The sequence below is a fragment of the Panthera leo genome, chromosome D4, assembly GCF_018350215.1.
Source record: "Panthera leo isolate Ple1 chromosome D4, P.leo_Ple1_pat1.1, whole genome shotgun sequence".
Taxonomy (NCBI): domain Eukaryota; kingdom Metazoa; phylum Chordata; class Mammalia; order Carnivora; family Felidae; genus Panthera; species Panthera leo.
In genome coordinates this window covers 79,828,949-79,853,520 of record NC_056691.1, presented here as the reverse complement: position 1 = coordinate 79,853,520, position 24,572 = coordinate 79,828,949, and the positions used below count along the sequence as shown (strand labels likewise).

General features: G+C 54.3%; 1 protein-coding gene across 5 annotated transcripts; it reads left to right on the top strand.

The window, feature by feature from the left end:
* The first annotated feature begins 1,084 nt into the window (after positions 1-1,084).
* TRAF1 (TNF receptor associated factor 1) lies at positions 1,085-24,483 on the top strand. Of its 5 annotated transcripts, none has more exons than XM_042913044.1 (9): positions 1,085-1,205; positions 3,849-4,100; positions 4,199-4,588; positions 6,461-6,545; positions 15,132-15,197; positions 15,681-16,091; positions 17,911-18,088; positions 20,019-20,167; positions 22,415-24,483. In XM_042913044.1, the coding sequence occupies exons 3-9, from the start codon at positions 4,449-4,451 to the stop codon at positions 22,631-22,633; spliced, it is 1,248 nt and encodes a 415-aa protein (XP_042768978.1). In that variant the 5' UTR covers positions 1,085-1,205; positions 3,849-4,100; positions 4,199-4,448; the 3' UTR covers positions 22,634-24,483. The 5 variants fall into 5 exon arrangements, with proteins under 5 accessions (XP_042768978.1, XP_042768980.1, XP_042768981.1 ...); XM_042913046.1 differs by lacking the exon at positions 1,085-1,205 and adding an exon at positions 1,334-2,510; XM_042913047.1 differs by lacking the exon at positions 1,085-1,205 and having other exon boundaries at positions 3,654-4,100; positions 4,199-4,258.
* Positions 24,484-24,572: the final 89 nt, after the last annotated feature.

Here is a 24,572-nt window from a genome sequence, read left to right as displayed (position 1 = left end):
ACAGCTCTCTGCCTGAAGCATCAGCTACTCCCTGAGAAGCTAGAAGAAGGTCTGCCCTGGGAAGGAGGCTTAAACACATCTCAGGTTAAAAAACTAAACCCGGGGCGTGGGGGGTGGGGTGGGGGTGGGGGGCACCTGGGTGGACACAGGTGCTTAAGCATCAGGCTGATTTCAGCTCGGGTCACCATCCCAGGCTTGGGGAGATCGGGCCGCCTCCAGCTCCAGGCTGAGGGTGGGTGCCTGCTTAGGATTCTCTCTCTCTCTCTCTCTCTCTCTCTCTGCCCCTCCCCCGCTCATTCTCCCCCCCCCCGAAATAAATAAATAAATAAGCAAACAAACATTAAATTTCTTTTAAAATAAAAACACAGTTAAGTATCAGACCAAAAAAAGAGAGACCCTGACACATAAAGAGAACTTACTAGATGCCTCTCCCAGTAACTAAAACCGAAGCAAACCAACCAAGTGGGCAGCCTCACTCCTCCCTCAGCTAACAGCCCTGCAGCTATCAGAGGCGTGATGAAGAAGGAGCCTTCGTCAAATTCATAAAACCGAAGGCCGTTCGTATCTCTTAAAAATTCCACTAAGTTCCGTAACGATTTTGACTGGTGCACCCAAACGCACGGCGGGTAAGTGGCCTGGTGTGCGTGCGTATGTAGGTGAAACCAGACACGGTGCCTTAAAACATCCAGTTTGGTCGCGTGCCTTCGGAACCGCTCTGCAGCATCTCTGCGGACCGCTGCGCGCCAACCGGGACCGCGGCGCGCCGGGCAGCCCGCAGCCGCGCGAGCCCTGGGCCCGGCTCCCCGCGCGAACCCAGGAGAGCCAAGCTTGGGGGTGTTGCTGCTGCTGGTCCCGTCCCCACGCGGGATTTCAGGCAAGCCGGAGAGGGGGCGGGCAGGGGGGCGAGTCCCAGGTGCGCATTCGTTTCCTCCGCGAATGCTTTTCTGAGTCCCGCATTTGTGCCAGGGGAGAAGGGCCGTGGCCGCGTGCCGGCGCCCACGCTGCAGACCCCAACCCCGAGCCTCAGTTTCCCCATCGGGGAGGCGCCCGGCCCCCGGGGCGGCCGGGGGCGTCGGCGGGGGCCGCGGGGACCTGCCCCGGGCCTTCCCGGCTTCCGCCTCCCGGGCCACGTCCCCGGCGCCCCACCGGAAGCTCCCGCTGGGCCGCGGGGAGGCGACGGCGACGGCGGCGGCGGCGGCGCCGAGGTTGGTTGCACTGCACCCCGCCCCCACCCCAGGCCACCCCGCCCCGGGGCTGCCGGCGGCCCCCGCCCCCGCGCTCCCGGGCCCGGGCCGCCCCGGCTCCCGCTCGCTCGCGCGGGGGACTCCCCAGGCGCAGGCCTCCCGGCGCGGCCCGTGACCTGGACGCCGCGGCTGCGGAGCCCGCCCCCGGACTCCTACCCCAGCCCTTCCTGCGGGCAGCGGGGGCAGCCCCGGGGGTTCGCCCCCTCCTCGAGGAGTGGCGGGCGCCGCTCTGCTCTCGGCACTGGGCACGCACCTGATGTGGCGGTGGCGAGGCGACAGTCACCTGCCCGGGGGCGGGAGGGATGCACGACTGAGGCTGGGGGGCACAGACAGGCAATCCGGCATCGGCCTCATGGAGCAGGGGGCTGTGGGGGACGCTATGGGATCGAAAAGCCGAGCGCCCAACCCCATCCTGGGGCCAGCCCACGGAGACCCAGGGGTCTGGTCAAGGGCGCCGGAAAGGGCAAGTGGACGGCTGGGAGGAAGGGGTGTATGCGGCGCGGAGAGACTCCAACCGTGCAGATCCCGCGGTGGAGCCACGGAGATGGGGCCAGTGGAGGTTCAGAGCAGAAGAGAAAGGGGTCAAGGAGAAGATAAGGAGTGTCCGGAGAAGTGGGGGGTGGGAGGTACACGGAGAGGGTGCGAAAGCCAAAGGGAGGAAGGGAATTTGAAAGGAGAAGCCACCAATGGTGTGAGGTGCTGGCCAGAGGGCAGGTTGGATAGCCGGGACAGGCCCCGGGCATTTGGTGACTCCAACGCTGAGAATCTTGGGGAGATGGTTCCCGGAGATTCGAGTGAGGAATTCTCCATGCAGCCAGTCTTTTCCAGAAGTTCTGATAGAGTGAGGAGAGAGTGTCGACGCAGGGGAGGACTTTGGGATAAGGGTGAAGAGCAGTTTAAAGCAGACCATTGTGGTTAAAGCACAGGCTCTGGGGTCAGGGTCCCCGCACACTATCTGCGAGATCTTGGACAAGTCACTTAACCTTAACCAGTTTGTGCCTCAGTTTCTGATCTGTAAAATGGGGATGATGATGATGATGATGGACAATGCCTGCCTGTTAAGGATCACGTGAAGATTAGCTGAGACAGTTAAAAGTACTTAACGTGGCCCTAAAATGCCGTACCGATCATTTTCCACTTTTATTATTGGAACAACTTGGGCATATTTTGATGCTCATATGGAAGAGCTGGTAGAAAAGGAGGCATTGGAAGACCGAGAGGAGAGAAAGGGGACTAGGAGAGAGGGACCCAGAACTTGGATGGGAGGTAAGTGCCTGTCTATGCCGAAGGAAGGGAAAGAGAGAATTGGCGGGGATGCAGGGAAGTTTGCAGGTTTGGGGTATGTGGTTAAGGGACTGCCTTTCCCTTTCTCTGAAGTAGGCCTCAAGGTCGTTTGCTGAGAGGGCCAGGCCATGGCTGGCCCTGGTGAAGAGGGAGGTCCCAGTTTACACTGCCGTGGTAGGGTACCATGCCCTCTTTGCCAGGAGCCCCAATGTGGTTCCAGCGAAGAGGGGCAGTTGAATTTTTCTGGGGTCAGAGGACATCTGACCTGCCTTGCCCACTTACGAGGCTCAAGTAAAGTTGATGGGTGTGAAAACGCTATATAAGCAAAATTTACCATCTTAATTCTGTTCCCTGATCTTGAAGAGCTGGGAGCATAGTGGCCCTGAGTGGAACACCATGCCAAAGCCTTCCAAGCAGTCCCCTTGGGCCATGCACCACGCCAGGTTCCCACCCTTCACTTCATTCCGCCATCACACCAGACGGGGAAGGTGGAAACTATTATCCCCATTTCACAGATGCACAGACTTTCAGAGGAGTTAAAGGCCATGTCCCAGGACCCAAAGCTAGTAAATGGAAGACCCAGGATCCCAACTCCCATCTGTCAGACCTCAAAGCCCATGATTTGAAATCACTATGAAAGTTTGCAAAATCCAGCAGGATAGGAAGATGTGGAACTAGGTGAGAAAACAGGCTGGGATCCCTGCCCTCCATCCCAGCTCTGTAAGCGCCACCAAGTTGCCTTGTTTTTTGTCCCTCGCGCTTGGGTAAAAGAACACGGACCTTAGAGTCCCACAGACCTGTTGCTGATGCTCCACTACTGGGGGCTTTGACTTTGGACCAGGCATCTCGTTCCTCTGTGCCTATATGCGGCCAGTGGATTCTCAGCAGGTTGCTCTATGGAATAGGAAGGAAAATGTTGCCCAGGATGCAGAAGACATACCAGCGACCATAGTTCCTACACAGCCATGGGTCTCCGTCCCACTTGGCCGCTGAGCCCAACTCCCTGCGACCTAGTATTTATTTCGAGCTTTGTTCTCCTCAGAGCCAGGACGTGGTAGCGCCTGACCCAAGTATGTGGCCACCTATGACTTCCTGAGTGGGGCATTGCGGGGGGAGGGCCCAGATCATGGTCCCGAGGCCTAATTTCAAAGGAGGGGAGAGCCCTGTGTCATCACCGTGACTGACGAGGAATGCCACGGGCAGGGCCGGGGCATCAGAAGCCTCTCAGCTGCCTCCGGTGGCTTGGCCACCGGCTTCCAGAATCTCAGAGCCCAGAGGGGCCTTGGAGACAACCTGTTACGACTCCTTTTTTTTTTACAGATGAGGTTAAGAAGACCCACTGTGAGGAAGTGACTGTTACCTGAGACACTCTGGCCAGCGCACAGCTAAAGCACCTGGAGCTTGCATTTTTGAACCAGCCTCAGAACCCTGGGGATTTCCACTGGGGCAGTGAGCACCCTCACCGAGAATTCTAGGCTGCGTCAGGGTGCCAGGGAACACCGGCTGTGACCGCACCACTGAAGTCCCCAGGAGGAGGAGGAGGAGGAGGAAGCCAGCAGGAAGCAGCCCAAGGTGCTCAGAGAGGGGAACTTTTCACTGCAGTTCCTGAAAATCCGCGGCACGGTTCTTTTTTCTCTCTGACTTGTTTTCTTTTCTCTCTCACTTTAAAGAATGACTGGACACTCCTAAAGCCTTCAGTCACCATCCAGGGATTTTTTGCACCACAAAGGGTAATTCCTGCCCCATCCCTGCTGTGACTCAGCCGTGACGTTGAACCACACAAGCCAGCAAAAAGATAAAGTTGTCAGACTCCTGCTCACCAGAGAGAACTCACCTCTTCTCTCAGCACAGACTTTACAGGCCCGGTCCCCGCCCCAGAGGAGCGTAGACGGGCCCCCCAGGCCAGCCTGGGACCCCGGGATGGCCTCTGGCTCAGCCAGCAGCCCCCGCCCAGCCCCTGATGAGAACGAGTTTCCCTTTGGGTGGCCCCCCACCGCCTGCCCGGACCCACCAGAGCCCAGGGCCCTCTGCTGTGCTGCCTGTCTCTCTGAGAACGTGAGGTGAGGGGTCGGAGGAGCAAAGGGTGGGTGGGCAGGGAGGGACCCCTGACAGGAGGAGAGGGTGAGAGGAACCGATGGCTTTAGGCAGGTGACCACCTGGCCGGGCCTCAGTTTCCACACCATTTCCATGCAGTCCATGCCACTGGCCCTTCTGACTGGTGGTGGAGAGAGAAGCAGGCACTGAAAGCTGTACTCACCCCTGCAGAAGGCCACCCGGGGCAGGGGGCGGGGGGAGGGCGGGGGGGGGGGCGGGGGGGGGGCGGGCTCTGCAGCCAGCGGGGCTACTTTCTGCCTGTGTGGCCTGTGCAAAGTGCCTAACATCTCGAAGCCTCAGCCTCTCCGTCTGTAAAATGCCTGCAAAGCTCTTTTCTGCCTCCCGGGATTGGTACGAGGCCCAACCAACAACGCGCGAGCGAGTTCTTGTCAGGATGAGCATAAGCTCCCGTAGCAAATGACAAAGTGTCATAAAATACATCTCTTTCCACGATACCACCTACCTCCTTATACTGTGTGCTGGCAGTGCTTTTAAAGGGGAAGCAGATGTCTATGTTTATACACATCTATATTTATCTATTTTTGTATAATATATTAGATTGTGTATATCCGCATATAAATACAGATACATGTATTTACATAGAATATACATTTTACATATGTATCAAGTACATATAATATACATCATACATGCTGTATATAATATGTAAAAACGTGTATATGTGTAGTTACAATATAAATAATTCAGGTGTGACAATATGATCATCCACATCCCATCCGAGGCAACTATTATGCGCCTGCTGTGTGCTAAGCACTGTTTCCTTGGCTCTTCCAAGAAGGCAGGAAAGGTGGATACCGTTATTATCCTGTTTTACAGATGGGGACAATGAGGCCTAATGGAGAGATTAGGGCAGCCTGTCCCCGGTCAGCTTCCTGGCCAACGTGCTCCCAAACTGCCTTGCGCCAACGTGACCTTTGCTTGGGGCTTTGCCTGGGGAGGCTGTGAGGAGCGGGGAGGATGTGGCTGTGGAAAAGCCAGGCGGGGAATGGGGGCGGGAGGAGGGCGGGGAGCAAAGCTTGACTGCTTTTACCATCAGGCTGATTTTGGGGGGGTTCATCTCAGGCTTTTTGCAACGGGTCTCTTCTGCCCAGCTCCTGAATCGGTCTGCACCTGGCCAACCCATACGTCCCCGAGGCCTCGTTTTCCTCCCGTGTAAGCTGGGCCTGACGGGTGGCTCTCACTGTGGCTCAGAACCCCTCGGGAGCTTTCTCAAAGCACACAGATCCAAGTGTCATTGCGCTCAGAGTCTGACACCCACTCCTGGTTAGGAAACCCAGGCTGGTTGTTCTCTGAGGCCCCTTCTTATTCTGACTGTGCTCATCCAGAATTACTGAAAGTAAGAGACCCAAAGCCTAATAGAGGAAGCCGGGAAGAGCAAATATAACCACACATCCACAAATCCCTACCGGAACCCCTGGGCTCAGGTATATTTTGGAATTCGGGACTTTTTCAGATTTTAGAAAAGGAAGTCAGTGCATTACTACTTTATTCTTCCAGCGGGGACGGGGGCATGTTAATATTTCTGCCGTGAAACAGAAGGGCTCACACTACGTGGGGTAGATAAGGGTGATGATAGCCTCCAGTCACCCCAGGGCAGGTGTAGCAGCTAACTGAGCTCACTGCGAACCATGGGAAGGTACCGGGTGCCCAGTACTTTTGAAGTTTGGGAATGGTGGGTCTGGGGCTGCGGACCTACCTGCACCTGAAATCAGCTGCGAAACCGGGCACGGCCTGGGCGTTTGCAGCGACAAGGATGGAGGTTGGTGCCGAGAAGCCACGAATGCTTCACTCAGCAGGCTTTGTTCATGTGTCCCCAGGAATGGCGAGGATCGGATGTGTCCAAAATGCAGAGGGGACGACCCCCAGTCTGTAAGCCCAAGAAGCCTTCTGTCTCAGGAGAAGGTACGTGGCACGGCCTGGAAAGAGTATTTGTCCTTTTTTTTTTCCCTTTTGTCGAGGTAGAAGCCATTGGGCAGCTGCCCACAAAGTCTCTGGAAGATACCTGCCCCCTTGTCTGGAGTCTGGACTGCATCAGTTTGTAAGCAGTGGGGGGACTGACATTCACAGTGGCAAAGGGACTTACCCAAAGATACCTCGCCGATCTGTGACAGATTCAGGGCGAGAACACCAGTCTAGACCAGAGGTCTGCAAGCTACAGCCCATGGGCCACATCTACCTTGCCCCCTGTTTTTGTTTGTTTGTTTGTTTGTTTGTTTGTTTTTTGTGTGTCCCACAAGCTAAGAATGGCTTTTATATTCCAAATGGTTTTAAGAAGCCAAAGGAATGGCATCTTGGGACACGTGAAAATTTTATGAAATTCAAACTTCTGTGTCCATAAATAAAGTTTTATTGGTTTGCAGCCACTACCTGCTCATTTATTTACGTATTGTGCGTGGCTGCTTTTGCCCTACAACAGTAGAAGTGAGTAGTTGCCACGGAGGCTTCAAAGCGCTAAATATTTGCCATCTGGCCCTTTATGGACAGGTGCATCACCTCTCGATCGAGACACTTCTTTCTGCCCCTGTATCCAGGGACAGGGAGAGGCATTCTCAGCTTCTGTCTCAAGTTCCGCTGTGCTTCTAGGAACAAGAAATAGCTTTGGACGTGTGAGGGGCCAAAGACACATTCTCAGGCACTGCAGTTTAGAACTCTGTCCCTACCAAGCTGGAAGAACCCTCACCAGGCATGTCTCCAGGGCAGATTCTCGCATGCTGACCGGATCTGGTCCAGTCCCCCCGGTATATGACAAAGTGATAAGAATAAGGAAATTGTAGTGAGTTTGTGGGGTTTTTTTTTGTTGTTGTTTTATATAAAACTAGAATCTTTTCCACTTATAGAATCAACCTTTACCCTGGGATTATGCCCTCCCTGTACGTGTCTTTGTACAAATGAAATGACAGTGATAGTAGATGGCGGGATTTTTGATAAAGTGTTTACTTGGTAAAATTTTAAAAAAAGTGGCAGTCTTTATGTTAATCTTCTGGCTTAAAAAAAACAAAACAAAACTTGTATTGGTCCCAAGCTGTAAGAACCATAGCTCTAAATCCACACCCCTGGTCTTACACGTAGGGCCCCAACACCCACTGGGGAGTCTCGGCGTGAAACGCCCTAGTGACCAGGGTCTCACCATTCGACCGCCCTCCCTGTCTGCGAGATACCTGGCTTCTTTCAGCCCAAGTTCCCTCCTTGTCCTGAAACCACAGCCCAGCGGTCAGGAGCCTGGTCACCAGGGATGTTGTAGACTCCGTGCACGGCCAAGATAATGCCCGTGCCTGCTTCTCCATCTGTAAAACGAAGAAGCGAACTTGGCTTCTGCCAAGCCTTTCCAGGACCTGTGATGTCCAGAGTACCTGTGTGGGCGTCTCTCCTTCCCTCCTGTGGAAGCCAGAGGCCGACAAGTCTCCACACCTTCCTCTCCCTTCTCCATCCTGGCCCCCTTCCTGCAGAGAGTTGGAGGAATTTCCTGCCCCCGACCAGAGCTGGTTTTGAGGCCCCCCCCCATCCTTTCCTCAGCAGCCCCTCCCCTGCAGGCCCTCAAGGAAATAAGAGTGAGGACCTGATGCATTTTTCTAGAACTGTACACGTTGCAACATGGTGTAAGAGCTAATTGGATACACTGAGGCAGGCCTCCCCGTTGGGACGTGTTAGTGAGCTAACCCTGAGACCCCAGCAGACCCCTGGCTCTGCGGGCACCCCCCCAACTCCACCCGCAAAGAGGAGGCCGTATGCTACATGCCTTCTGAGGCCCCTGCCTGCTTGAGTGCTCCAGGAAGATCGTTTCCAATTTGGTTTATGTTTGCCTCTTAACAAAATTAATACACACGCCTTGTAAAATCTCGGATAATATAAGTAAGAGAGAGTTTAGATCTCTCCAGGGCTTTTAATTTCTCATCTTTGTGAATCTGACTGAGGGGGAGCCTGACACCCCGTAACCTTTAGTTGTCCCCTTTCCTTCTGTCCCAGCTCCCGAGGAACTTTAGGGGATCCTGGCATCCTGCAGGGCACAGTTTGAAACTTGCCGCCTTAAATCCAATGAAATGACTCTAATGGTGGAATGATAGGAACCGTGACAGGCTTCCAGGTGGGAGCGGGTGCTGCCTGCGTGGGAGGCCTTTGCCTCTTGGGCGCAGGCAACGGCAGACCCCATCCCCACCCCCGCTTCCCCGCCTGAGGAGGTCGGCACTGCACCCCCAGTGGAAAGCTGGGGGCCAGCATGAGCCAGAAGTCTCACACCTGCACAAAGCCACGACTGGAAAGACCAGAGGTTCCTCTGACCCCTCCCGCCCCTGATGGGAACTTTGGGGGACTTTTGACCAAAGCAGCTGATTAGGAGTCAACACTTTGCATATGTGGTCATCCTGAAGTTTGTGCATCTGGGGAAACCTGGGAGATGGGGTGCGGGGTGGCCCGAGTCCGGCCGAGTCCAGCCCAGAGGTGCCCGGCCTTGTGAACACTTTCCATGCCATCTGCTTATCGGCGTGTCCTTGTCTTCTGACTTCATTAGAGTAACATCTGTCCCAGAAATGCTCACAGCCACGGGCTGATTAGCTAACGTAAGACACAGATATTAAAGGATCACCGTTGGCCTAGTTAGAGGCTGCATTCTTGCCTGGAATGACGTTCCTATAGAAGTGACCGTGAAATAGGGGGCAACGCAGTGGCTGGAAAATCACGTTCAATTCTGCCTGCCTGCGACACTGTGAATACGGGGGCGTCTCTCACTCTCTTCCCTTGGAGACGGCTCAGGAAGGCCAAAAGCAAGCTGGCATCTGATGCCGGTGGCTGACAGTAAGCCACGGGCTCGTTACCTCCTGAAACAATCACTTCTACCTCTTGGTTCCTCTTTGGACTGAGCCGAAGTCTGTTTCCCTTACGGCCACGAAAGGCAAGTCAGTCATAGGCTTCTGTCCCCCAAAGCAGGCCTGCATCTGTGAGAAGACACTGACCGTGTCCCTCTGGAGTCTGTCCCCAGTCTCTGTGCGTTTGAGATAACTGTTTCTCCCATTTCTCGGTGTCCCTTGATGTGTGATGCCTGGAAATGAACCCCTGCACCCTTACACTTCTGAACTTGATAGTTACATCTGTAACCTTGTCGACCCCATGACATCCTATGTCATGGGTGATGGTAATATTCCTATTTTACCTAGATTTTAGGTAATATATTGAGGCTCAGTGAGAAGGTGTGCCTGAGCCAAAGTCATACGACAAGGGGGGAAGGCAAACCTAGGCCGATGGCGTCTTCTCTTGAGGGATCACCCCAAGTGTTTTATGCAGGTTTAAATAACACAGTCGGCCCAAAGTACTGGAATCCACCAAGTGCTGTGGAAAAACAGGAATAGGCAAGACTGCTTTCTACTAGGAGACTCAGGGAGGGCTTCCTGGAGGAAGTGGTGAGCTGAGCAGAAGGTCCCAAAGAGGAAACTGGCTCGGGTACAGAGGAGGGCAGGAACTGGCAGGTAGACAAACACTGACCCGGCCCGCCCTGTCGCCATAAAGTGCCTATCTCTCAGCTGACACCAGAGCAAGACCTGAGCCAGCCTCTGGGTCTGATGCAACAGTGTGGTCGGTGCCTGGCCCACCGCAGGCCCTGTGTTCTGTGCAGTGGCTTCACAGAGGCCCTTCTTCTGCTCTGGCACTCTCTTAATGCTCTCACATTCTCGGAAGCCCACAGGCCCCCAAGTGGGAGGGGGGGCGCCTCTGGATGACCCCATCACAAAGGGCCTGGGTAAGCAGGGTGGCTGGGAACACCACATGCCCCCAGACTTCTCGGATACAGACAGAAGGACAAGTGTTCCCTCAGGGCTGGGGTTTTGTTTTCTGTTTCTGTTTCCTCTTCAGAGAAAATTCCACTGCGAATTTTATTTTTAGCAGTTTGCAGGCGGTGAGGCCACTCACACAGGGGCCGCTCATGGCACCAGACATATACCAGGCTTGGCCCGGGACAGATGCCCCGTTCTTCCTCTGCAACCCCAGCCTGATTCCCTCTCCTGCCCCTCAGTCCCCAGCCTTTCAGGTGAGGCCACCCTTTGGTGAGAGGAGGGACCCTGGTCATGGACTCCAGGCCCCTGGCTTATACCTCGTCTTTGCCCTGGACTTGCATCACCCCCTGCAAATCACTGGTCGTCCCTGAGCTTCAGATTCCCCACTTGGACGACAAGCAGAACCTCAAAGCCCCAACCTCCTCCTCATGGTGCCGTGAGATCCGATGGGGCGGGCGCTCACACAGGTGCCCAGAAGGCAGCAAACCCTTGCAAGGTCCCGGAACTACGGGACAGGAGACCCAGACCCAGCCTGGTGTGACCTCAGACGCGCCATGACTCAGTTTCCCCATCTGTATGAAGAGGAAGCTGCTGGCACCCTGCCTGCCTCCAGAGATCACTGCAGGGATCCCACGAGATAACACGCAAGAGTGCTTTGGTGCAGTTTCAAGACGAATACGCCGAGGATGTTCCTTGCCTCCCCAAGGAAATCGAACGGCAAAATAGGGCTTTACGGGATTAGTTATTAAGAGTTCGAGAGGTGATAAGTAAGTGAGAAGCACGTATGTGACAGCAACGGGAGAAAGAAAAAAACGTCCTAAGGGCAATGCTTAATCCATAGGAATAAAAATACAAATAATATAATACCACTGCTACTAATCGTGGCTAACATTTATCGAACACTCTGATGGGCAGAATGGTATCCACAGATGTCGGCATCCTAACTCCCGGAATCTGGGACTGCGTCATCTTACATGGCTGGATTGGTCTGCTCAGCCTGCGGTGACGAAACACCACAGACCACGTTGGCAGAAACAATAGAAATTTATTTTCTCATGGTTCTGGAGGCAAGAAGCTGAAAACGGGGTGGGTTTCACCTGAGGCCTCTCTCCCTGGCTTTGTCGATGTTGTTTTCTTCCAGTATCTTCAAATCGCCCGCCCTTGGTGCCCAAACTTTCTCTTGTTATAAGGACGGCAGTCCTGTTGGATTAGGGGCCTTCCTAATGCCCTCATGTTGACCTCTGTAGAGACCCTGTCTCCAAACACAGTCATGTTCTGGAGGTTAGGACTTCAACAGATGAATTGGCGGGGTCAGGGGAGGGCGGGGGGAGGGGGGTGGGGGGAACACAAGTCCGCCCATAACAGCGGCAAAAGGGACTTTGCAGATGTGATTAGATTAAAGATTGAATTGAAATGGAGAGACTACCCTGGATTGTCTAGGTGGCTCCAGGGTCATCACAAGGGTCCTCATAAGAGGAGGGCGGAAGAGTCAGAGAGTTTGGCAGCTGTTGTGCTGCGGACTTTGAAGGTGGAGGAAGAGACCATGAGCTGAGGGACGCAGGCTGTGGCTGGAAGAAGCAAGGGAACGGGTTCTCCTCCTAGAGCTTCCGGAAAGGAACTCAGTCCTGCCGATACCTTGAGGTTAAGGCTTCCGATCTCCAGAACTGTCAAGAGAATAAATTTGTGTTGTTTTAAGCCGTTGCGCGTGTGGTATTTTGTCACAGCAGCAACAAGTAACTCATACCACCGCTTGTAAGCATCGGCTCATGTAATCCTCACAACTCCATGAGGCGGTTGGGGAGCGTACTATGATTATCCCCGTTTTGCGGATGAGGAAACTGGGGCAGGGGGCGGTTAACGACTCTCCCAGGGCTGAGCAGCCAGTGTGTGAGGTGACTGAGATGGGCTTTGCACCCCCACGGGCTGACCCCAGAGCCTGCTAACCCGTGCGGCAGTCCAAGGAGCAAGAGGCGGACTGTGGCGGGCCTGTGGGCAGCCTGGCTGGCCACCTAGGCCTCGGAAGGCCTCCCGAGTCCACCTGCCCGTCCCCTGTCAGCCACGGGAGGCCGATCACAGGCCACGCCCATCCACACATCCTGATACATCCAGAAGGTGCTTTCCGTGCCGCAGCGCGCTTTGCCCGCACAGACCACACCAGCAAGGTGCAGCGGCCAAAAGAACACGTGCTCCTTCACCTGCGGGTGATGTCTGAAATTCCACCCTTAGTTTTGTCACTTTTGCTTCATAATCCCTTCTGTGACTCACTTCAGACTTAGGGGGCGAGAGCTTACCCCTGGTCCGTCCCTTCACTCAGGAACCGGGTCCGCTTCTAGCCTCAGGCTTTCCATTGTTGCCAAGTGTTGAAAACTACCTGCTGGGAGAGGCCCTGTCGCCACAGGCTGGGTCTCTGCCAAAGCTGCCCTCTGCCCCTGCCCCGGTGAAACATCTGTGTTCCATTCCTTGCCGGGAACAAGTTGTGCTTGAAGCCCCGGGGCAGGCGGTGAAGGGGAGGGCGGCCCTTTGCTGAGCTGTGTTCTGTGCCCCACACCAAGTATACTCAGTAAACCCACAGCTCTTGTTTATTTTACTTCTAAAGAATAATAACTAGTGTGGCCTTGTATTTGCTTAGCCTAAAAGACCTCTCCTTTCCCCCCACTTTTCTCCGTATCTCCCTTCATTTTGCCGCATAACATTATTCTTTTTTAAAAACAAACAAGCTCTTGGAAAAATCAAGGTATTACTTATACGCAATAAAACTCACTCAAGTGAATTTCGCTCGAGTTTGACGAATGCCAAGCAATGTATACATCGTGTGACCATTACAGCAAAGGTGGTGAATGTTTCCACGCCTGAAAAAGCTTCCTCGTGCCCCCCGGCTAGTCAGTCTCCCCAGCTGCGGCCCCAGGCAGCCACTGAACCCACTTTCTGTCGCCAGCGTTTATTTTTTTCTAGAATCTCCTAAGAATGGAATCATAGTATGTAGTCTTTTCTTGTAGTGTTTGACTTCTTTCACTTACCGTAATGCTCTGGGGGTTCTTCTGTGTCATTGCACGTATCGGCAGTTCAGTTCATCTGATGGCTAGGGAATGTTCCAGCGTGTGGACACAGCACACTTTGTGTATCCATTCACCCCTTGATGGATGCTTGGATTGCTTCCAGTTTGGGGCCATAATGGAGAAAGCTACTCTGAACATTCACACACACAGGGATGTGTGTTTCAGGTTCCCTTGGGTAAATTCCTAGGAATGCAATGTGTGGGTTGTGCAATAACTTTATAAGCGTGCTTTATAAGAAAGTTGCTTTTTAAGTATCATTTGACTGTATGATATACTTGCATCAATTTTTCCAAAGTTGGGTGTATCATTTTTCACTCCCAAGTTCCTCCACATCCTCACCAGAAAGTGATATTGTCGCTCTTTTTTAATGTTGGCCATCTAGTGAGTAGATCGTGGTAGTTCACTGTAGTATTTCGTTATACTTCGCATTTCTGGGATGATGAGTGATGTTGAGCATATTTCCATAGGTTAGTTAGTTCCTTTTCCAATGTATCTATTCATTATTTTGCCCATTTTGTTAGGTTGCTTGTCGTTTATTGAATTGTGAGAGCTCTTTATATATTCTGGATACAAGCCCTTTATAGATAATATGTTTTGGAAAATTTTTTCTGCCAATCTCCCATGAGTTTGTTATTTTTTTTAATGTTTATTTATTATTGAGAGAGAGAGAAAGGCAGAGAGAGAGAGAGAGACAGAGAGAGACAGAGAGAGCACAAGCAGGGGAGGGGCAGAGTGAGAGGGAGACCCAGAATCCCAAGCAGGCTCCAGGCTCTGAGCTGTCAGCACGAAGCCCGATGCGGGGCTCAAACTCACAAACCGTGAGATCATGACCTGAGCTGAAGTCAGATGCTTAACTGACTGAGCCACCCAGGCACCCCCTCCCATGGGTTTATTCTTGATAAGAGATGGTGATATTGTGTGGAAAGAGCTCTGTGGCTCTGCTGCTCCATAGCTGTTCCTTCCTGGGCAGACTCTTTCCCCTCTATGAGCCTCAGTTTCTTCATCAGTAAAACGGGAACCAAAAAAACTATTCTGCCTTCTTGACAGTGTTGTTAGGGGCCCTGATCAGAATCATGATCATGAAAGCATTTTGTAAACTCCTCAGGTGCATAAGTTGGTTAACAGTGTTGTCAAGTTGTTGTCGCATCCTGTCTGCGTCCCTCCCCTCAGGGCACACATTATCTGTAAGGGACAGCAGTGCAGAGCAGACATGCCTCAGTCAGTCAAGGATGGATTGCCAAGGAGGGGTGCATTTGGGAGCAGAGGCCCCCTGGGCTTCAGGAGGAGGGAGGTGCTCAGTCATGCAGCCCAGCATGCTCCGAGTGTCTCCCCTGGGACAATGCTGGGAGCACAGCTGTGACAGACCCCCAGACCCGTGGGGCCGACCAAAGAGCGAATGACAACTGTAGGGCTGGATGGAACATGCCCCAGTGCAAGAAGTAGCAGCACTGCCCAGGATCATGACAGAGGCCTTGACCCTGTTGCGAAGGACAGTCCTGCAAGGGCTGATGCTCAAAGGAGGGCAAAGAGTCATCCAGGCAGAAGGAACAGCCTGTGCAAAGTCATGTGAGCCAGCCCAGCTCATGCCCTGGCAGATCCCAGTGCTTTGCAGGGAGCCGCAGTGGTGCCACTGGGACACACATGACACCTAATGACCTGGTTATTGTTTCCAGGATCACCCCGAGGTGGCTGAGGCTGAAGTTGGGTGCCCCTTTGCTGGTGTTGGCTGCTCCTACAAGGTAAGCATCCAGGTGTGAGAAAGGAGACCTGCCCACTTCAGCCCCTCCCAGATTTTCCCACAACATCAAGCTACTCCTCTGGATGTCCCTTACATTAATGACTTCCCCGAGCAACAAATCCCACTAGTGAATCATCCCCGTACTCAGGAAAGTTCTTCTTAATGTCTCACCTGGGCCCCGTAGCATCGCTAAAATACACCCCCTCCCCCACCCCCCCACCCGGGCCTCTCTCCGTGGTCCTGAATTATCAATGCACTCAAGGCAGGGCAGAATTGTTGCTCTAGAGGCTGGGGTGCACATGGCTCAGCCTGGGCGTGTCTGATGCCAGGATCCTCATCCAAATCCCTCTTGCTACACACACCCTTGTGCTGGGTGAATGGATCTGACTTTCCTTGGCAGCCGTTGGGTGGCAGGTGTCTCCCCCGGTCCCTGGTTCTCCTCAGCCTTCTCTGTTTTCACTGACCAGCCCCGCTGTCTCGACAGGGGAGCCCAAAGCTCATGCAGGAGCATGAGGTCACCTCCCAGACCACCCACCTAAACCTGCTGTTGGCGTTCGTGAAACAGTGGAAGGCCCAGCTGGGCTCTGGCCTGGGCTCTGGGCCCCTGGCCCTGGAGCAGAATCTGTCAGACCTGCAGCTACAGGCGGCCGTGGAGGTGGCTGGGGACCTGGAAGTTGACTGCTACCGGGCACCCTGCTCTGAGAGCCAGGATGAGCTGGCCCTGCAGCACTTAATGAAAGAGAAGCTCCTGGCTGAGCTAGAGGAGAAGTTGCGTGTGTTTGAGAACATCGTCGCTGTCCTCAACAAGGAGGTGGAGGCTTCCCACCTGGCTTTAGCAGCCTCCATCCACCAGAGCCAGCTCGACCGTGAGCACATCCTGAGCTTGGAGCAAAGGGTGAGCATGGGAGGCAAGCTTACCTTCAAGGCTGGCTCGGGGGTCCCCTTTGCCCCATCTTGTCTCCAGAGCAGCGGACCAGCCGCCTTCCTTCTAAGCATTCTCCGCCCGCAGAGCAATCACCCCTGCCCATCAGAAATATCTCTCCCGTGCTCAGGAAGAGCACCGAGTCTCAAGTTGTAGTCCAGGGCAAACTCCTCCATCCAGCATGCTTCATTTCCTTTGCCTGAACTTCTTCCTTGATAGGATAGTCCCTTCCCAAGCATCTCATTCCACTGGTAGACATTGTTCACTATGAGAAAGTTCTTCCTTATGCTAAACTAAAATCAGCCTCTCTGTGTCTCCCCTGCATTGTTCACTATGAGAAAGTTCTTCCTTATACTAAACTAAAATCAGCCTCTCTGTGTCTCCCCTGCATTGTTCAGGGCCCACAAAACAATTCTGCCTTCTAGTCCCCATAGAAGCCCTTCAGATATAGTGTTTCCTTCTTGAAGCTAAACATTCCTGGTGTGTTCACACCTTCATCAAAGCACATTGCTTCATGCTGTCCTCATATGCTCTGTCTCAGTCTCTAGAGAATTCCCCACACTCGGAGGGTGGTCCCAGACCAACTCCAGATAATTCACCTGTCTGATAGTTCTTGGTTGAGCAAGACTATGCCCTCCTTTGTTCCAGAGCTTATACTTTTCTTGATACAACCAGTCACCATGCTAATGTTGTTTTTTGTTGCTGGGTTTTGGTTTTTGGGGGTTTTTTTTGGGGGGGGGTGGAGGGGTGATGGTCCAGCAATACTATATCATTGTCTCAAGTTGAGTTAGGCCTGGATTTTCGTTTCAGCTCCACCATTAACTTGCTGGGTAGGTCTGAGTAAGTCGCTTCCCCTCTCAAGATTTTAGCTTTCCCATCAGTAAAATCAGGGATTCAATTTCCTTAAAGCATACTCACTTCCATTCCTACCTTCCCTACCTGAGCATACCCAAGAATAAATCTGTATTTTTTTCAAATGTCAACGGGGGAACCCACCAGAAAAGCAAGGCACTGGGTTCAAGTGACCGAGTAAAGCCTCTCTTCATGTAACTCTTGCCCCAGTTAGAAGGAGGGCTCTCTCTGAGGGCAGCAACCATGGCTTCAGTCCATCAACAGCCTTCCTGGCTCTACTCTTACATGCCAGGAACTTTGCAAGGCCTGGACACAGAGAAAAATGAGCATGGGCCCAGCCTTCGTTAGGAGAAATCATCTATCTAGTAGGAAGGGCAGAAAGATGCATCTTATAAACCTGCTGTAAGGGGGGCGCCTGGGTGGCTCAGTCGGTTAAGCGTCCGACTTCAGCCCAGGTCACGATCTCACGGTCCGTGAGTTCGAGCCCCGCGTCGGGCTCTGGGCTGATGGCTCAGAGCCTGGAGCCTGCTTCCGATTCTGTGTCTCCCTCTCTCTCTGCCCCTCCCCCATTCATGCTCTGTCTCTCTCTGTCTCAAAAATAAATAAACGTTAAAAAAAAAATAAAAGATAAAAAAACTGCTGTAAGGGCTCTGTAGAACACAGACAAGAGAGAGAGACCAGCTGAGCGAGGGCAGTAGTTGGAGGCTTCCCAGAAGAAGGGCTGTGTGTGCCAGATTCCTGATGGATAAATAGAGGTGGCCGGTGGAGAAGAAAGGCAGGGGGATTCCAGCCAGGAGGGACAGCATGAACAGAAACAGATACTTGAGGGAGGCATGGTCAGGAAGGCATACTTCCAACAGATCTGTCTCTCTATCCTATCATCCTCTCTCCATCCCCAAGCTGCATTCTGGTGTCCCTGGCTGAATGGGCTTCCCCACAGGTGGTGGAGTTGCAGCAGACCCTGGCCCAGAAAGACCAGGCCCTGGGCAAGCTGGAGCAGAGCCTCCGCCTCATGGAGGAGGCCTCCTTCGACGGCACCTTCCTATGGAAGATCACCAATGTCACCAGGCGCTGCCACGAGTCGGCCTGTGGCCGGACCGTCAGCCTCTTCTCTCCAGGTACCGGCTCCCCCCGGGGCACAGACCAGCAGAGGGAGGCAGGCTCTCCTGGACCCAGGAAACAAGCAGGGACAGCAGCCCAACTCTGTGACTGCCATGCTGTGACCGCTGAGGCCACACTGGGACCGTGGAGGAGGCAGGCTCCCCGCCCAGCCACATGGAGCTCAGGCTGTTTGAACCGGGCACGCCTTCTGCCTCCCTGAGATCAGTCACATTCTGCAAATAGGAATAAGATTGTTGTCTACTTATGTGGCTATGGGCTACGAGAGAGTGCTGGAACCAGAGCTCGAGGAAATGAGAGGGGTGCAGAGGATGCTTTCCACAGGGGCATCCCGCAGGCCCCTGCCGTCAGAGAGCCAGTGGCCTGAAGTCAGGCCAGTGGAGAGTTCAGTAAAACGTGCCTTCGTAGCTTGAGGGTAGCGTGTGAGTGAGTGCTTTGTAAACCTGGCCACTTCGCATTCATTTCTGGGGCCCCTGGGCCTGGCTGGTTACTCAGTAGACTTTTCTCTGAATTAACCGGTGTCCGTTTCTGTAACAGTGTGTATATTTGTGCACAAAGTTCTCCGACCTATGTGCTTTTCCCGACTCCTAACACACATGCCTCTAAGTAAGGGGGTGGATCGTTAGGAGGATTTCTGCAAGTTACAATCTTATTATGGGGTTTTTTTTTTTTTAAGTTTTTAATGTTTATTTGTGAGAGAGACAAAGAGACAGAGCGCCAGCAGGGGAGGGGCGGAGAGAGAGGGAGACGCAGAATCCAAAGCAGGCTCCAGGCTCTGAGCTGTCAGCATAGAGCCTGACACGGGGCTGGAACTCACGAACCGCCAGACCATGACCTGAGCCGGAGTCAGACACTTAACTGACCAAGCCACCACGGTGCCCCTCTGCAAATTACAATCTTAACAGCCTCTCACGTTTGCCCCAGCTTCATACCTTCCCTGTTCCTCAGCTCCTCTGCACCCGCGACCAACAGGGCTGGGAGGAAGAGAGGCATTGGCCTTTGCTCCACAGCACAGAGCAGGGCTGGCTCCCAAAGCCGGGCCCCTTTCCTCAGGGGCAGCCCCCTTCATGGGGTGGCCTCACCTCCTCCACGTAGGCCTTTTTTCCTCACTTCTTTCCAAAGGGGGGGAAAAAGCAAGCAGTGTCTCTGGCTTCCTGTTTTACCAAAATGTAAGGGGACAGATGAGTCAGCCTGTCAGTCTGTCCCTCCTCCACCTCTTTCTGCCTGCCCCCGCCCCACCATCTTCCATCAGCCCCTCCCAGAGGGGCCCTCGTGGTGACAGCCACTGGCACCCACGCTTGGATGGCCCCTTCGGCCACCCACAGAGAGAGCCCACGGTCCCCTCTGCGTAATCACCGGGGGATGATGATTCATCCCTCAGGGGCCTTCGCCGAGGTGGCAGGCAGAACTGTGAGCTACCCCAGTCTCCCCCAGCTTCCAGGGGACCCCCACCACTTGGCCTAGGGCAGCAGAAAGAGGTCAGTGTTGTGGGGCCCTAGGCCTGGCTCTGCCCCAGGCACACTGTGAGACCAGGGCCAGCCCACTTGCCCTTGCTGGGCTTGGTTTCCCCATTGCAAAATGCAGGTTAGTTAAATCAAAAGTGTGGTCCGGGAGCCAACAGCATCACCATGCCCCTTCAGAGATGCACATTCTCAGTCCTCGCCTGGCACGAGTGCATCAAAGTCCAGGCCCGGCAATCTGTGGTCTGACGCCGGGTTAACAGCCACTGAGCTAGATGATCTCCAAGAGCCTGGTTCTCCTTGATGCCCTGGAATGGAGAAGAGTGCTGGGTTCCAGCCCCAGACGGCTTAGTCGGCTTAGTCGTAAGCCACTGACCTTGGGCACGCCTAGCACAGGTCCCAGATTCCTCGCCTGCAGGTGCAATGCCCTCCAGCTACCCCTGTGCTGACTCTGGCTTCCACATTTCAGCTTTCTACACTGCCAAGTACGGCTACAAGCTGTGTCTGCGGCTCTACCTGAACGGGGACGGGACGGGGAAGAGGACCCACCTGTCTCTCTTCATTGTGGTCATGAGAGGGGAGTATGATGCTCTGTTGCCCTGGCCTTTTCGGAACAAGGTACGGGCTGGGGGTGGGTGGGGGTGACCGGGCGGGGTGGGGAAGCCTGTGCCCTGGTCCTCCCTGCATTTCAATTTCACCTTTTATAAGAGAAGAGCCGGAGTTCACGTCTGGTATCCATGGCTATCATGAGTCCAGGGACTAAAATGCCTGGGCCAGCTCCCCAGGATGGCACACAGAAATGAAATTCACATGCTGGGGTGAATAAGGAGAACTTCCTGGTGGAGGTGCTGGGGGGCTAGACTGAACTGGCAGCATTTTCAGAGAAAAGGGAAGGAGGCAGTTAACCGCTGCGCACCTCTTAGAATGGCTGCGATCCAAAACACTGACAACACCAAATGCTGGCAGGGACTTGGAACAGCCAGAACCCTCGTTCGTTGCTGGCAGGATTGCAAAATGGGGCACCGCCACTTTGGAAGGTAGTTCGGCAGTTTCTTACAAAATTAAACATACTCTTACCATATGATCCAGAAACCACACTCCTTGGTATTTGCCCAAACGAGTTGAAAGCTTTTGTTTTCAAAAGCCTGCACACAGATGGCCCTAGCAGCTTCGTTCATAATTGCCAAAACTTGGGAGTAGCCAAGACGTCCTTCCGTAGGTGAGTGGATAATATTATCCGTGCTAAAAAGACATGAGCCACCAGGCCATCGAAAGACAGAGAGGGCCCTTAAATGCAAATCACTGAGTGAAAGAAACCAGTCTGAAACGGTCTCTACAGACTGTGTGGTTCCAGCCATATGACATTCTGGAAAAGGCAAAACTATGGAGACAGTGAAAATATCAGTAGTTGCCAGGGGTTGGGGGCGGGGGGAGGGGGCGATGAAGAGGCAGAACACAGATATTTTTAGGGCAGTGAAACTATTCTGTGTACTATAATTCCGGGTACATGTCATTGTACATCTGTCCAAACCCAGAGGATGAACGCACAGCACCAGGGATGAACCCGGAGGTCAGCTGGGGACTTTGGGTGATTATGATGTGTCAGTTTAGGTGCGTCAGCAAATGGACCACCCTGGGGTGGGTGCTGGGGGGGGAGGGGAGGCTGGGGAGGAGCAGAGGGTATGGAGAGATCTCTACATCTTCCATTCGCTTTGGCGCTGCACCACAAACTGCTCTAAAAAATAAAGCCTATTAAAAGTATTTAGAAGGAGGATAGGAGCAGGGAGGTGGGGGAAGGCTGGGCACTCCCTGCAGGCAAACAGCAGTGGCAAGGGGGCAGGGTAAGGAAGGGGTGGGGTCGAGCATACAGACCTCAGCGAGGGTGGAGGGTGGAGGGTGGAGGGTGGAGGGAGACGGACGGAAGACAGGTGGGGCAGGGGTGGGGACGCCACAGTGGTCTGGGTATGAGTCAGTCGGCAGGTCGTGGTTCCCATGCCTGTCAGGGAGAGTTTTAAAATACCAACGGCTAGTCTCACTGCTGTAAATGGTGAGGCCTGAGCATCAGGGTTTTTAAAGCTTTCCCAGGGCTGCCTAAAGTGCAGCCAGAGGCACCCGGGTGGCTCCATCGGTTAAGCGTCCGACTCTTGGTGTTGGGTCAGGTCATGATCTCCCAGTTGGTGAGTTCCAGCCCCGCATCGGGCTCCACACTAACATCAAGGAGCCTGCTTGGGATTCTCTCTGCACCCCTCCCCCGCTCCCCCCCCCCCCCCCCCCCCCCCCGCCAAATAAATAAATCCACATTTTAAAATAAAGTGCTGCCCAATTCGAGAACCACTATGGTAGGCATCGGGTGTTTCAGTGACATGCCGGAGAAAGGGGTGTGTGTCACACGTAGATCATTGGCTTCTGAGGGGCCGCGTATCTGTGCATCCCAGAAACTCCATTCACATTTCAGGGCATTGACTAACAGCCCCTCTGCAGAAGGCCTGTGTGTTCTTGCCCCCAGCCTTGCCCCAGAAGATTCCAGCCGTAGTTGATGGATCAAACAGTTCCCAGCAGGAAGGGGCGCTGGAGGCCATGGAGTCTGGCCTCCTCGTCGGTGCTTGGTCCCGCCTTTAGCACCCGACCAAAGTTGACCACAGCTCTGAATTCCCTCCCTTCTGATCCCTACTCATGGGGCAACCCTTGAAGACTGCTCAGAAACCAGATGCTTCCATTAACCGGGTCTTGCCGCATGCCAGGTGTGGTCCCCACATTGCTGCTTTGGCTACCAGTCTGCCTGAGCTCAGGGGCAGAGGGGCTGTATAGGTGTCCCTCGGTGCTGCCGCCCAGGGCCTGACCTCCCACCTGCCCCCTGCCGCACAGGTCACCTTCATGCTTCTCGACCAGAACAACCGCGAGCACGCCATCGACGCCTTCCGGCCCGACCTGAGCTCGGCATCCTTCCAGCGGCCGCAGAGTGAGACCAACGTGGCCAGTGGCTGCCCACTCTTCTTCCCCCTCAGCAGGCTGCAGTCACCCAGGCATGCCTACGTGAAGGATGACACCATGTTCCTCAAGTGCATCGTGGAGACAAGCGCTTAGGGCGGGTAGGGACTGTGCGAACCACACCTGACTCCCGAGCGAGCACCACTGGGGGTTTAGTAAGATGACTGAGGTCCTGCCCTTGGCGCCCAAGATCCCAGGGCACAATGTTGGGCCGGGCTGGCAGGATCTCAGCGGGCCTGCTAGACTGACCGTGGCTGGCCATCAGCTTAGGTGGCAGGGCCTTGGGCTGGGACCACAGGGGCAAAGGGTCCAGGAGACGGCAGCCGGGTCGTTCGTTGCCCTCTGCACCGAGCACACAACCCTGCAGGTTGAGGCGACTGTGACCAAGGGAGGGAGGGACTACGGACCAGGCCTTTGGCATGGATGGTGAGCATAGGGAGGAGCGCCTGAGCAAAGAAATTCTCAGACAGGAAGATCTCTGCCCAGGGCGGGAAGGCATCAAGTTGGGGCTTGGATTTAAAGACGTTCAAGTTCCTTCCAGCCCAGAAAGTCTCCAGTTTTGGGCCTCTGGCCCAGAAGAGACCTAGGACTTGAAGGGGTTCTGGAAACATTCAGGAACCTCATGCCCACCAGGCTTCTGACTCTCCTTCAGTACCACCAGGTGGGCTGGGCTGGCCCGCACAGCACCTGCCATGCCGGGTCTGGCATCTCCGTTCCCCACTGTGCAGGGGCCCGCGTAGTCCTGAGCCCCGTGCCCGCCAGCAGGACTCCCCTGCACCTCCTCCAGGTGAAAGCTCCCAGGATCAGCCGGAAGAAATGTGGAGAAGGAGGGGGGCACAGACTCTCTGCTCTCCTTCCCTTGGAGGCCCCACCACCTTCGCACTTTCCTGCATCTCGTGTCACCTAATTAAGCAAGGTATTCACTTCTCTCAGTTGACTGATCAGGGCCTCTGAGCCACTGAGCAGAGGCTGTCCTTTTCAATATGTATAAAACCAAAGAAAGAAATTTTTGTACATTTCTGTTGAGGTTTCCATGAAGTGCATATCCAACCTGGGCCCAAACCAGGTACCCCACAGCGCCTGAGCCTCTTTATTTGAAAATGGGGGGCAGCACCCTCGCTGGCCCTGCCCCGCGCACGGGGTTTCACGAGGCCCAAATACAGCAAGGAAGCACGAGTGCTTTGTATGTTCGACAGCACCTTGCTGTGCGTGAACATGCCAGGCTTCCTTCTCTTGCCCCCGCGGCGGACAGCTGGTCAGTAGTGGAGACTTCCCTGCTTCCCCTGGACAAGTGGAAGCAACACGTAGAGGTCTGGCCCAGCAAGTTCTGGGGACTCCTGCCTCAGCACCTGTGTCCTGGCGAATGACATCTTCGTCCCCCCACCCTGGGTGCTGAGCTGACGGGATTGAGGACAAGCTGCTTCTAAAGACAACTGCTGTTCTTGCCTTTGCTCACACGTTTCTGATGGGAAGAGACACATCCTCGCTTCTTACAGCGTGAGCGGCAGCCACTGTTTCAGCAAAGCCTCACTGAGCCCCTCCTGTCCTCCCCTCGCCAGACACTAGGGGGGAGGGGTTAAGATGTGCGCCCTACCCTCGAGAAACTCTGAGTTCAGTGGGGGGAACAGGTACATGAGTAGATCTTTGAAACTGATGTGGAAGAGTAGCTCAGAGAAGGCACAGGATCCCAGGTCCATTGGGTGAAGCAGGAAGGGAGGGCTTCATGGAAGAAGTGACATTGAAACTCAGCCTTAAAGTATTTTGAGACGCAGAGGATAGGAGTGTGGGGGAGGGGGGAGACACCAAGGTGGGAGGCAGTCTTGGCTTCAGGGAGGGAGGGTGTGCGAGGCAGAAGCATGGAGGGGAAGGGAGGGGAAGGCTGTAGCACCCAAGGCAGCAAGGCAGTCCCAGCTGTCTGAAAGCAGCACCAGGAAGTGGGGGGGGGGGGGGGGGGGGGGAGGTTCTCAGATCGCCCGCAGGTGATCCTTTGGGCTGTTAACAGCAGGACGAGACAATGATTTAAAACATTCAACGG